Genomic DNA, 15,319 nt, shown 5'->3' with positions numbered 1-15,319 from the left:
TCTTTCTGACAGATAAATGTTCAGGCAAGTAATCAAATGGAAGAAAAGAAAGGTCTTCTCTGGATTCTCGATGAGGAAGTTCTCATCCAAGGGTCTACAGATGACAATGTTCTTGACCGGTTGTGTTCATACTATGAGCTAAAAGGTGAAGATAAACAAGGTCAGTAGTAAAAATAAATCAATATGAATATATTACATGTATTAATATCCATTACCCAGAATGTCATGTTGTCGGTCAGCATAAGGAAGGGCCTTCATATTGCTTATTTGTCCATGCCTACTGTCTGGAAAGAAAGATACTTGGAAAATGATGATATCCATGGTTTTATTGTGTGCCAAATGCAGAGGATAAATGACAGAGAAGATTAGAGGAAAAACATTGTAACCCAGATTTACTAATCCTATAGATGGCATACGCTTAGACAGGCTGTGTAGACCTGCACCAGCTTTATCACAGAGGCTTAGGCTGCATGATAAATTTGGTGCAGGGAAGCATCTTTTCTTGTATGGCCTCTTCCAGACAAGTGTTCATATTAAATAATGCTCATATTACAGTGGTCAAATGTTTATTTCTGTGGCTAGCTTTAGTTATGTAGAATTCATAGCGAAATTAGCATCAAACCAGACACAATTCCTGGTAGGGTAGTTGATTACATGTCTACCTCTCTAGCTCTGATCTGTTGTCACAATTTTGTGAAAAACACTGTTTAAGAAGTATGGAAGTTAGGTGTTAAGTGCACTGATGGTGTGCCCGAGTCACTTAGTGCTCTCTAGCTCCTCCACTCTCCCTTGTTATCCCCTCCACTTTTACTTGTTTGACAAGGGAAGGAACTGGTGTCTGTAGTGTCAATCAGCTGTTTGAGAAGTAACCGGCACTTGCAGTAGCGCAGCGGCCTTCTCACAGCTTAGTCTAGGCCATATGATGTCACTTTCATTGGTCACATGGCCTAGGTGCAGCTCACCCCATTGAAGTGAATGCGTATGAGGGGCAATACCAAGCACAGCTGTTTTACAATGTATGGTGATGTGCTTGGTGAGATGTGAGAAGGCCATGGTGTAATTATGAGTGCTGATGCCTTCTCAAACTGCTGATCAGTGGCAGTCCCTGGTGTCGCACCCCCACAATTAGATACTGATCAGATGGGACTAGAATGCCCCTAGTAATGATCTCCACAGTACCCTAGTAGTATGCTCCCCAAGTGGCCAAGGAAAGAAGAAAAAATCTAAATGCCTGAGGGCAGTTCCAAGTTGCCATCTCCAGTGTAGGCCACAGGCTTTTCCAGTCTACAGCCCAAGATGCCTGGGTCCCTGAGCCATCTGTACACTACCTAATATAGCGGCCTGTGGCTGGAGCTGCCCAGGGCGGTACTGGTCATACTGCAGTCAGTGGCAGTATCAGTGCAGTGAATATTATAGAAGTTGTGCTAGATATAGGTTGGGGAGGGACCCTCTCCCACAACATAAATGTTTGCTAAAGAAATTATTTCATAGGTCTTTATCAAGATTTGAACCCCAGACCTTCTGTACGGCAGACACAATATTGAATAAATAGTTTCACTGTCGATTTTTAAGCACAGAAAACATGTCTTTACAACAGACTAGTCCTAAAGAGTAGTGGTACGTCTATTTCCTTCTATACAAAAGTTCTGGGGTTTAAATCCCACTTATATATATTATATTTTTTCTAAAAGCTATAGCATAAAAATCTATTTTTTACTTTCCAGCTTTTTTCTTTTATGGTAAAACTCACATTGGTCTTCCAACCTAATGTTACAAAAAAAAAATTTATGGAGCAAAAACCACTACAATAAATGTTTTTGTAATGTACTAATAAATATCTTAAAACAGTATTTGGTATCCGGGTAATCATAATATATATTTATGGTGATTGGTTAGCAGCATAAATAAAAGCAGCACAATTTTTTCCCCTTCATATAACCATTAATAAAAGTTGATAGAAATTAAAATCTTTCTAGTATATATGGCAAAATGACCTAATGAAAAAAAGTTATGGCAGTTATGGCTATAAATATGAGAAGGAGGAAGGAACACACAGTTTGCTTGTATAGAGCCTGAAATTTCTGATGGCAGCCCTGTCTGTAGCTTATGAGGGTGAACACTAACAGCAATGCAGTAAGCCATGGCTTCTCAACTGTATCCTGAGGATAGCTATATAATTTAATTCAGGAGGGTATCTACTGCTGCCAGCCAGGTACATACTGTAAGTACCTGATGCTCTCAGCTTTAATTACCACTGAGAGCATCATATTAGTATGTACCTGGCCAACAGCAGTGAGGTGGACTTGGGCACCCTCCTGGACATCAGCCTAAACAGCTTCAGCTATGGCAAACAATGAACCTGTATGGGGACAAGCAATGGCATAAACAATCTCTCCTCCCCATGCTGTGGAGGGGATTGATGCATGTAAATACAGCGGTCTTGTTCACTCACGAGCAGGTGATTGCCAGGAAGAAGCACTTCTTTCCTGACAATCACCTACTCAATTAAGCAGTGTAAAGGGGCCTTAACGGCTATATATAACTTTGGAGGCAATTTCTTTTATTGCATTGTATTCATTTTCAGCTAAAAATCATTTTTTTATTGGTTTTTATTACTAGTATGGAACCCTTTTTTTTGTACAGGACTGGGATGCTCCAATTGAGGGATCTGAATTTTCTCTCTGTTCCTTCAGCCAGCTAATCTGACGGGCTCCTTATCTCTGCTCCCTGACATTAAACGCTCATATAGCTCAGGTCTTATCTTACTGATAAGAATGTGGGTTAAATAAATGTTTATGACCTCTTAGTAAATTAGAGATAAGGGTTATTAGAAGACCTACACACAGTGAAAATAAAAAGTACAATTCACACAGCTAGACAGTTACCCCTTTGTGACAGAGCGGCTCAATATTTTTAATAAAGGCCTTTTGAAAATATGAATTTTAGCCCAAAATGAGTAAAATGCAATTGATGGTGTACATACCTTTTAAGAGGACAAGAAAGCATCTTTCTCTGATATGATATATGAGAAAGTTTTTTGTATTCGCCTGCACTATTCATTTATGAAGAAAATGAAATGCAATGACAGAAACACTTCAAGACCTTATTTCCATAACAGTTTTTTTCTCTGATTTGTGGCAACAGATCTGGAAGATAGAGGTATAGTTTTAGGCTCCATTCACACGTCCGCAACGTGTTTTGCGGATCCACGGAAAGCGGATCGCATTTTGCGGACCGCACATTGCCGGCACTAATAGAACATGCCTGTTCTTGTCCGCAATTGCGGACAAGAATAGGCCATGTTCTATTTTTTTGCGGAACGGAAGTGCGGACACGGAAGTGCGAATCCCATAGGAATGAATTGGGCCGCAATTCCGTTCTGCAAAATGCGGAACAAAATTGCGGACGTGTAAATGGAGCCTTAATTACCTGTAGCAGCTCCTTTAAGCAATGTGCCTTGTTTGATACAGATTTTTGAGGGGACCGATTCCCTAAATCCATCAAAAGTTTATGCAGTAAAAGATGAGCAGAAGTGTTTAAAACTTTAATTCCACATAATAAAAACTAATGTGCATTTTAGATCATGGGCCCCTACGAAAGTGTGAACAACCTCTCCAGTTTGAGATCCTTCACCAGTTGGGAAGGGATCCTGTGCGATATGATGCCTCCAGTTGGATCAACAAAGCCAAACTAAACTTATCTGCTGAAAATGCTGTGCAGGTTCTGCAACAGTCTAAAATGTAAGTAGTCATATGCGTGCCTAACGGAATATCCTGCTGTGTAACACTACTAGTAACAATACTAGTTAGAAATCTTATGGTAGCATTATCACACTATACATAATTATTTATGTACTGCAGGAAATATGAAATATTTTACAGATGAGGGATTGCCCCAAGAAATTTGACAGAAGTTACTTCAATATAAATGATAAATTTGTAAAAATAGTTTTCCTTCATAGCCATGCTATTGAATTTTTGATATTCAAGGAGCAGCAATGTTTCCACTTCCTGCCTGTAATGGGGTCAGGCCTTATAGACAGTATATATTTGGCCCCAAGTGGTATGCGTGGCTCCCAACTCTAAAAAGGCAGAAAGAAATGGGGCAGACACAGTTGTAACTGGAATACTATGGTATGAGGCAACAAGTTTGGTGGTTACAGAGCTCTCAAAATAGGCACGGCAATTGCCTGCTCACTAGCGGAAAAGACCACTGCAATTGCATGCAGTGATCTTCTCCGCATCATGGGGAGGAGCGATTGCTATGCCATCGCCTGTCCCCATGCTGTACAGTGGTTTCGCAGCAGCAAACACCACAATCTGCCATCTGCAAACAATAATTTTTTAACATGTCAAATGTCGGGCATATAAACCAAAAGGCTTTATATAAAAGAAAGGATCAAAGGAAAAATTTCAAAAGGTGATTGATCCTGGAGGTGGACATATAAAACACCTCAAAAAGAGATCGTTGTTAATTTAATTATGTTGTGCAATCAGTAAATCATGGTACAAATGTCTATGCAAAAATATAAATGATTTATTATACAATAACTGAAATACAATCAAAGCTTAATTAGTGTAAAGTTCAATAATATGCAATAACACACAGTGACATACAGTACCGAAAACTCGTCACTAGATGGCACTAATACAAAGACCAACGTATACACGATACCTCTCAAACATAAAATGTAATAAGATCCGTTTCGACCACAATCATCAGATATAAAACTCAATAATGTTAATAGTAGATGTGAACCCTTGCTCTGCACAAAACTATGGCAAATCTCGGATAATTGGGTAGGATTATCACACAACATAATTATTAAGCCTGGTATTGAATATGGAATGAAATTATTCCGATCAGAGAATTTCCTATGAAATCAATATTTAGATCTTTTATTCAGTAATATGCATCTTTACTGAAAAGTGACAATATTGATGTAGCACTTTTCACAACTATACATCCGCCATACAACGGGAGTTTTCTAAATATCAGGCTAATTAATTTATATCAACACTACACGGAATAAAGTTATATGTTACCCGAGAATGCAGATGATGTGCAGAGACTAAGGGAAATCAGCTCCAAAGTCTGTTCTGGTCATTGGGATCTTTCTCCTGGGTTTTCTTTGTTTCTCAGTTTTTATCTTGTTCCCCCTGTCTTTTTTCCTGTTTCTCTTTTTTTCCCCTCGTGTGTGTGGTTTATGATCACAAACTTATCAGTTAGACACACCTTCCTAGCTTGGAGCTTTCCAATCATTGTTGGCTAGGCGTGTACATATGATAATGTCGGTGATGTCATTGTATTAACCAAAATGCATCTCTGCTGTTGGTGTAATGTTACTCATTTACCCCTAGGTGACACTATTACCTAAGCTATTAGTATCATTCTAGTAAGGGTTAAATATCCAACTATGACTTTATCTCACATTCTATACACATGACATATGGAACCTTAAATCAGAGCTGAGGGATTAATTTTGACACAAAAACTAACTAAACACAGACTTTTGGGCACCATTTTGACTTTTCCCATACTCTCAGATTTATGTACTGATAATAATATAATGAACCTTGTTCTCTCATAGAGATATCTGTGCCTCCTCTGCTACTCCAGTGGGTGATTGATGGTTAGTTAAAATAACACATCTTTCCCTAGACAGTGACTCATTAGTAAGGTTTATACCTAAAGTGTTTTCATCATACTCTAGGAATATATGCGTTCCTATTGATAAATATATATATATATATATATATATATATATATATATGATAACAGATACATAAATGTCCTTCATAATATTCAATATAAAACAAAACATAGGTCCTATTTATTTTCTTATATAAAAACTAAGGTTGATTATACGTGTATATAGATATTACAGATATTCTGCTTCATTAATAGATACCAAACTGTAGAGGTAATTAGTACCAGCTGCTTCCAGAGAATATCCTTATCCTTAGGTCATAAATCCAAAAGGAGACAAGAATGCCTCTTCTCAGACTGGTACATTCATGAGAAAATAAACCTCTGAACAGTGTCCTTTCCATGAACTTCTCTTGGCCATCTTTAAAATACATAACATGTTGAATATAACACACATGGCCTATTATATATTAAATCCACTATAATTAGGATATTTTGATATGAATGCTGTACACCTATGGAAAAGCACAACACAAAAGATTTGGTTTGCCTAAAGATCCAGAGTTTGCTCGTTCATTAGACAATCGGTGGCCTATTACACTGCAAGATGATTGCTAATGAGCCTTCATACGAAAGCTCATTAACGATCATCTGCCAAAAAATCAGCAGGTGTAATACAGGCTTTAGTCAGAGGCAATAGGTTAAATTGGTACACTGTCTGGGCGAGAACACTCTAGCTTTGGTCTATTCAGAGTGGCAGCAATGAAGAGGTCCGTATCTCAAGTTATCGCCACTGCTATCTCTCCACAACAGGTTGCATTATTTCTATTCCCTGTGATACACTGCTGCTCACACTGCTCAGGCACTTCCAGTTTGAGGTATTTCCTTCCTCACAACTCAATGTGCACACATTGCACTGTCTCTCAGCAGTCACGGTATAGTTCCTTATGACACAATTGCAGCTTACACTGTGACAATTGTGGCTGCTCTTTGTGGTCCTGACCTTGCTTCTCCACAGGTCTCTAGCAGAGCTAGGTAGTTTAGGTTGCCTACCCCTACATTAGGCTGTTTCTCTCCACTGCAATGCTCAGCTGCTCTGTGGTCCTATCTTTGGCCTGAAGCTACTGTATGTAGCAATTGGCAAGCAACACAATAGTACATTTCTCACCATCCTCACTACTGTTCACCAGTAATGTCTACTGAATCCCCACCCCAGAGTGACATTGCACTGTTGCAGACTGCCTGTAAAATTTCTTCTCCATTAAATAGAAATGTCCAGGGCCTGTACACACAGACCATTTCACTCTTTTTAGTGCTATCCTTTTCACAGTACCCTTGCCGGCATTCCATAGCAGTTCCAGTATCACATCAGCATATTTTCACTGTGACGTATCAACTTTTATGCAAGACAGTAGACACATTCCAGAGGTGTACAAAACATAACATATTAGCAGAATTATGTAGGCTTCATACCAATTTTGGTAGCCTGGCCATTCCTAGGAAGGTTCACTATTGTTCCAAGTATTCTTCATTTGTGGATAAAGTCTAGTTTAGTGCTCTAATTAAGAGAAACAAAATAAGAGTCTTGCAGGTATGATACTGTACCTTTTAAAGTCTAACAAAACTAGAAGCAATGATGTTACATAGTAAGCTTTCGAGACAGCTTCAGTTTCTTCATCAAACGTACTACAAGAAAAGCAATAACAACAGAAGCAACAGAACATCAAAAATTGAAATATCGAAAGCTTGTTATGTAACATAATTTCTTCTATTTTTGTTAGCCATTAAAAGTTATCAGACCGGCAAGACTAGTTTTCTACTGGCTAACATGGTACCAGGCTTTTTTGTGGTTCACTGGAGTCCCAGCATTTTTAGCTTTATAAAACTTTTCAACCTAGTAGATTTCAATGACTGTGTTTTGTTTCTATATTAGAATCTCCTTTGAATGTGGTACCACTGTGTTTGCTTTATTAAGAACTTCTAGTCTGCCTCACACTGCTAGAAATGTATTTATTTTACTCACTTAAATATCCTGACATATTAGGCAGCGCTGTACAGACATTATCATCACTTGCTGTCTCCTGTCAAGCTCACAATCTAAGTTCACTATTAGTATGTCTTTGGAATATAGAAGCATCCTGGAGTACCCATAGGAAACCCACACAAAGACAAGGAGAACATAAAAAATCCCTGCAGATATTATTTTTTGTCAGATTCAAACCCAAAACCCCAGGGCTTATAGGACATGTAAGCTGCACCCCGGGAATACCCTAACCCAACTGTCTGCCTATCAGGGGAGGACTGGGAACTTAAAGTGGCCCTGGAAAAAAATTAAAGTGGCCCCATGTTGTGGGTGAGTTCAAATTAACAGAAGGCAGGGCAACAAAAGTAGGTAGGGCCAGGAATACCATATTGTAGCACAAAATATTGCCCCAGCAGAGCCAAATATCTCAGTGCAACACAAAAAACTGACCCAGGAGCATCCAAAACTACAGTGCAGCATAAAATATCTTCTCTGAAGCTGCCCCGTTCTGTCCTCCTACTCCAATTGCTTCGGGGTAGCAAGAAAGTTGAATTTAGGCATCAGAAAGACACCTAAATGTCCCCAGCAGTAATTAACTATGAGAGCGAAAGATCATTACTTACCTTGCTGGTGGCTGTGAGGAGTGCTTACCCCTGGGCATTGACCCACCGGAAAATTTCCCTGTAGAGCCTATGGCCAATCCACCCCTGCTGCCTATGACAGCCTGGATTTGTTGGGACTGTCTCTGAAAATGAGAGACACTCCTTGCAATTCCGGGACTGTTGGCAACTTTGATTTAGTAGCTAAAGGCACATTTGCTTTTTTCACATAGGGCCAGATCATTTATGTCTAATAAAAGTATTTGATGGCAACTATGCAAATATAGAAGACACTTGTCCATGTGAAATTTTAGATTTTCCTTTTTTAGTAAACTTGCAAACTTTTCAAAAATTCTGTTTTCACTTTCTCATTATTGGGTATTGAGTGCAGAATGATGGGGAAAACTCAAATTTGTTTTATTTTAGTACAATGCCACAGCATAAAATGCGAAAAAGTGAAAGGGTTAGAAGACTTTCCAAATGATTGGCATATTCTGCTCTGTTACTGATAAATTGTACCACAGAGCATCCTTAATCCACATGCTTGATGCCAATTAAAAAAAGCTGTGTATAGCCTCCAGAGCCACTCTTTGAAATGAAATCTATAACTTAACAATTGTAATCATTTTTACACAACGCAGCACTATTGTAAGTGATAAGTGATGCTGTCTATACTTTATGTATCTGCTATTCTCATAAGCTGGTGACCAGTGGTTACGGATGGCTGACATGTCTGGATCTATATTTGCCTGACCATATTCTGTGTCTTTGATTATATTATATGTTAATAAATAATTTTTTGTTAATATTAATATCCATATTAATACAATTATATTACTTTTTATTTTTAACAAAGAAATAATGACAAGTGACTACCATAGGTTGACAGAGCAATGCATTCTCTTTTCGGCAGTCGTAGAAGTGTTTTCTTTATTCTGGCTTCTGCCGGTCCCCAAATGATTATCTTCATTAAAAGTCACTTTGAGTCAGCTGGCATTTATAGCTTTATAGGGAGTATGGGTAACATGCAGTTCCAGTTGAAATGTAATCAGAACATTATGCTCCTTACACCTCCAATCAATATAACCTGCAATGAAATAGGTCAAGCCCATTTGAGTTTTGTTAATTTATTGCACTAATGTCTTTAATTCCGGTACTGTGAGAGCAAAGAGGAAGATTAGCAGAGGTTTTAGAAACTGCTTTATATGAGTCTGGCACAATGTGTCAGGCACAGGAGCACAGATCTCATTGCAATTGTTATTTTAGTCATTTGCTCGCAGGCTTACCATGGTATACAGGGATGTCTGGAGCATTACTCTCTATCGATTTTTCTTTATTCCATTACCTGTCATATTATATTTGAAAGACATTGGAAGGAGTGAAGGTAATTGACAGTAAAAAGTCCTAAAAGTGTACAAGGAAAAGTGACTGGTACTAGAATAAAAAATAAAGAATAACAATAGTACAGTAGACCACTAAGTATGGCTGCCCTTATGGTTGGTGATGCTAGCAAATCACAGAAAAATTTAAAGAACATCCTGCACGATACGATAATGAATGCCGCAGGTGCACATGGCTACATATATATAATGACAGAAAATAATGCACTATGATAATAGATGCAAGCATAACATATGGACTAAGGGCTCTTTCACACTTGCGTTGTCCGGATCCGTTGTGTACTCCATTTGCCGGAAGTGCTCGCCGGATCCGTAACACCGCAAGTGAACTGAAAGCATTTGAAGACTGATCCGTCTTCAAAATGCGTTCAGTGTTACTATGGCAGCCAGGACGCTATTAAAGTCCTGGCTGCCATAGTAGTAGTGGGGAGCGGGGGAGCAGTATACTTACAGTCCGTGCGGCTCCCAGGGCGCTCCAGAATGACGTCAGAGCGCCCCATGCGCATGGATGACGTGATCCATGCGATCACGTCATCCATGTGCGTGGGGCGCCCTGACATCACTCTGAAGCGCGCAGGGAGCCGCACGGATGGTAAGTACACTGCTCCCCCACTCCCCACTACACTTTACCATGGCAAACAGGACTTTAGCGTCCTGGCAGCCATGGTAACCATTCAGAAAAAGCTAAACGTCGGATCCGGTAATGCGCCGAAACGACGTTTAGCTTAAGGCCGGATCCGGATCAATGCCTTTGAATGGGCATTAATTTCGGATCCGGCCTTGCGGCAAGTGTTCTGGATTTTTGGCCGGAGCAAAAAGCACAGCATGCTGCGGTATTTTCTCCGGCCAAAAAACGTTCCGGTCCTGAACTGAAGACATCCTGATGCATCCTGAACGGATTTCTCTCCATTCAGAATGCATTGGGATAATCCTGATCAGGATTTTTCCGGCATAGAGCCCCGACGACGGAACTCTATGCCGGAAAAGAACAACGCAAGTGTGAAAGAGCCCTAAGCCCTCACTCTCTTGCACTTTTGCCCCACCTATCTAATAGGCGACCTTGATTATGGTGGTACATATAGTTGTGTGTGCTCCTCCTCCCACCATTTGCTATTGCACATGGAGGTAACTAGGAGCAACACACTATATGTGCGGGGTCTGCGCTCCTGAACATAAATGCATAACAGCATAGGCAGGTTTAGCGTAGGACCCGCCTGGACTGAGACCACCTTGTCGCCTGGTAGGTGGGCTTAGATGTGTTTTGATCAAAACGTATTGACCAAGTGTCTCAGATTTTATCAAGAGAGTGAGGGCTTAGTCCATATGTTATGCTTGCATCTATTATTATAGTGCATTATTTTATGTGATTGGTGATGCTAGACATAAATAGAATGCCTTAAAAACTATGGACACCTTTTTGAGGCATTTTTATAAAGTGCATTTTACTCATTTTGGACTAAAATCTATTTTTCTATTGTTTTTATTAAATATTTTTATCAGTTATTCCCCTACAGCTTTCACTTTCAGTGCATCTGCAGACTTTTGCTTCCCCCTTCTCAGTGAGTCTGTCAGAGAGAGGCTCTGATGGCCCGACCTTAAGCCCTTATCTGTACTTTCCTCAAAGCTCATAAAACACTCAGTATAGCTAAATTTATATCAGTTTGATAGGACTTTGGCTTAAATGTGTGTTTTTGAGCTACCAGGAGTTCAGCAATAAAGGCTACAAATTGAGCCATCAGAGCAGCTCTCTGACGGATTCACTTTGAATCATTGCTGAAAGTTGCAGGCAAGAAATGGGGTAAGTATGGCCTCTTTTGGTACTTTACCACATTTATAGGGGCTGTCCAACTTTTTATTGAACTCAGACAACCCCTGTTAAAAATAAGATTACAAAAGGGCACAACTCAGTTTGATATCACATATCAATGTATTGTCTGTGCTTACATTGTATATTACTTTTGCTTGCATAGATAGTGCTGGCGAGATGGTTTTCTTTGTTGAGAGATACCTCTTTGCATATTCCAACACTAAAGAATTAATTGACATTAGCATCCAACTGTTCCCAATGGGGCTCACAATCTGAATTCCCTATCAGTATGTCTTTGGAGTGTGGGAGGAAACCGGAGTACCCGGAGGAAACCCATGCAAACACGGGGAGAACATACAAACTCCATGCAGATGTTGTCCTTGGTTGGATTTAAACCTAGGACCCCAGCGCTGCAAGGCAACAGCGTTAACCACTGAGCCACCGTGCTGCCCATGCCATCTACCCACAATAATATGGTAATGGGTACACATAATATATATTGAATATTACAGTATTCATCCTGGGTGCTATACAGCTTTGCATTGTGTAGTCAACACTTGTAACTTCTTCCTTTTCATCTGGTTTCCAGTGATTACCTAAAGGACTTATTTTCACCTCGAGCTAAATTCCCATTGATTTGTCGCTCTGTTGCTGGAATGGAGGGAAAGTCTCAGCAAGCCATGCAGAGAGTAAGCTGTGTGAGGAAGACTTTTGCAAGCAGCTTTGCCGCTGTGAAGAGGAAGTCAGTGTGTGCCCAGATCAAGCTTCAAATGGTGAGTGTCCGTTATAAAGGATATTGAAAAACAATTGAATGGGTCTTATTTGCAGTACCAGACATAGGCCATGTGCAAAGGTGGTGCTATTTCCATAAGAAAGGAGCCATGTATGCAACCCCTTTTAAGGCCACAATTACATAGATTGAAAAAGCACTTTTGTGTTAGGTTTTCTTGCGAAACTTGCGAAAAGTTTTAAATTAAATTGACTCTTTTGTATTTCCTCTTAGTAGTGACATAGTAACATAGTACATAAGTCCGAAAAAAGACATTTGTCCATCCAGTTCGGCCTGTCATCCTGCAAGTTGATCCAGAGGAAGGCAAAAAAAAAAAACTGTGAGGTAGAAGCGAATTTTCCCCACTTTAGGGGAATAAAAAATTTCTTCCCGACTCCAATCAGGCAATCAGAATAACTCCTTTGGATCAACGACCCCTCTCTAGTAGCTATAGCCTGTAATATTATTACACTCCAGAAATACATCCAGGCCCCTCTTGAATTCCTTTATTGTACTCACCATCACCACCTCCTCAGGCAGAGAGCTCCATAGTCTCACTGCTCTAACCGTAAGGAATCCTCTTCTATGTTTGTGTACAAACCTTCTTTTCTCCAGACGCAGAGGACGCCCCCTCGTCACAGTCACAGTCCTGGGGATGAATAGATGATGGGATAGATCTCTGTACTGATCCCTGATATATTTATACATAGTAATTAGATCTCCCCTCAGTCGTCTTCTCTAAAGTGAATAACCCTAATTTTGATAATCTTTCAGGGTACTGTAGTTGCCCCATTCCAGTTATTACTTTAGTTGCCCTCCTCTGGACCCTCTCCAGCCCTGCTATGTCTGCCTTGTTCACAGGAGCCCAGAACTCTGTACACAGTACTCCATGTGTGGTCTGACTAGCGATTTGTAAAGTGGTAGGACTATGTTCTCATCATGGGCATCTATGCCCCTTTTTATGCAACCCATTATCTTATTGGCCTTGGCAGCAGCTGCCTGACACTGGTTTTTACAGCTTAGTTTGCTGTTTATTAAAATTCCTAGATCCTTTTCCATGTCTGTGTTACCCAGTGTTTTACCATTTAGTATGTACGGGTGACTTGCATTATTCCTTCCCATGTGCATAACTTTACATTTATCAGTGTTAAACCTCATCTGCCACTTATCTGCCCAAGCCTCCAGTCTATCCAGATCCCTCTGTAGTAGTATACTGTCCTCTTCAGTGTTAATTACTTTACACAGTTTAGTGTCATCTGCGAAAATTGATACTTTACTATGCAAGTCTTCTGCAAGATCATTAATAAATATATTGAAGAGAACAGGGCCCAATACTGACCCCTGAGGTACCCCGCTAGTGACAGTGACCCAATCTGTGTATGTACCGTTAATAACCACCCTCTGTTTTCTATCACTGAGCCAGTTACTTACCCACATACAGACATTTTCTCCCAGTCCGAGCATTCTCATTTTATATACTAACCTTTTATGTGGTACAGTGTCAAATGCTTTGGAGAAGTCCAGATATACGACATCCATTGGTTTGCCGCTGTCAAGTCTACAACTTACCTCCTCATAGAAACTGATTAAATTAGTTTGGCATGACCGATCCCTCATGAAGCCATGCTGATATGGCGTTATTTGCTTATTTCCGTTGAGATGCTCTAAGATATCATCTCTTAGAAAACCTTCAAACAGTTTACCCACAACAGATGTTAAACTTACCGGCCTATAGTTTCCAGGCTCTGTTTTTGGACCTTTTTTGAATATTGGCACCACATTTGCTATGCGCCAATCCTGTGGGACATTCCCTGTCAGTATAGAGTCTGCATTCTGTATTTTCATTTACCTTCTTTGGAGCATTAAATGGAAAATGTTTAATTGGCCCCTCCATACAATTGAATATGCAACTCACCCGATTCTGTAATGAAGTTAAAAAGGTCAATGGAAAAACTATATTTTCCATGTATTCTTGTCCAAACGGCATCTGTCAATAGGCATTGTATACTGTAAGGCTACTTTCACACTTGCGGCAGGACGGATCCACCGCCGCTCCGTCCCCATTGACTATAATGAGGACGGGGCGGAGCTCCGGCGTAGCACGGCGGTGCACGGCGAAAGGCCGCCGGACTAAAATTACTGCATGTCAGGCTTTTTAGTCTGGCGGCTTTCGCCGTGCACCGCCGTGCTGCGCCGGAGCTCCGCCCCGTCCCCATTATAGTCAATGGGGACGGAGCGACGGAGCGGCGGTCCGGCGGCACGGCGAAATAGCCGCAGGACGGATCCGACATGGTGAACAGCATGTCGGATCCGTCCTGCCGCAAGTGTGAAAGTAGCCTAAGACATTCTGATTCCATCCTTTAAGCCAGATTTATCATTAAACTATGTCACTTTTGTGGCGTGAAAAAGTAGCAAACTGCACATTTGCGACTTTTTAGACACCACTTGTGCAAAATGTTTTGTGCAAGTGTCGTTTCTACGTCAGCTTCGCCACTCGTGATGAGGGTGGGGAGAGGATGGGTCTGGTGGTCCCACCACATTTATCATTCTCTATGCCATTTTTCTGGCATAGAAAAACACTGAAATGTATCAGTATAGGTGTACAGACTGCGGGATGCTGTGCCTAATTTATGAAGAGGCATACTCGCAGTATCTGGCAGCATGCCTGGTTATCATACCCCGGTGTACATCGCCGGCCTATGATAAATCTCCCTCTATGTTTTTATCTGTGTAAAAAAATTGATTCTGGCTAACCTAACATTTTATTAGTTGCAGTAAACGGCAAGCACTGTGCCTGGAGTCTGGCAAATTCTTGATTGGCAGGCTCCCACCTATATAAGCACACCACTGATTGACAGCTTTCTCCCTATTATAGTGCATAGAGAGAAAGCTGTCTATTAGTGGAGGCGGGCACAGGGAATCTAGCACACAAAGCATGCCTGGCAATAGTGCACGATTAGAGTTGAGCGAACCCGAACTGTAAAGGGTTGAGCGAACCCGTACTTTAGGGTTTTCGGCACCTGGACCCGAACATTTACGTAAAAGTTTGGGTTCAGTGTTTTTTATGACGCT

The 15,319-nt window shown here is 40.6% G+C and overlaps 1 protein-coding gene across 2 annotated transcripts in view; it reads left to right on the top strand.

The window, feature by feature from the left end:
• MYO18B (myosin XVIIIB) overlaps positions 1-15,319 on the top strand; it is an 884,719-nt gene that overhangs the window by 315,375 nt on the left and 554,025 nt on the right. For both annotated transcript variants that reach the window (XM_040416566.1, XM_040416565.1), the window contains 3 exons: positions 13-160; positions 3,581-3,740; positions 12,068-12,251. In XM_040416566.1, coding sequence (XP_040272500.1) covers positions 13-160; positions 3,581-3,740; positions 12,068-12,251 — 492 coding nt within the window. The remainder of the gene's footprint in view (positions 1-12; positions 161-3,580; positions 3,741-12,067; positions 12,252-15,319) is intronic.

Source organism: Bufo bufo, chromosome 2, assembly GCF_905171765.1.
Source record: "Bufo bufo chromosome 2, aBufBuf1.1, whole genome shotgun sequence".
Classification (NCBI taxonomy): domain Eukaryota; kingdom Metazoa; phylum Chordata; class Amphibia; order Anura; family Bufonidae; genus Bufo; species Bufo bufo.
Note: the sequence above shows the minus strand (reverse complement) of the source record. Positions and strands in the feature narration are given on the sequence as shown.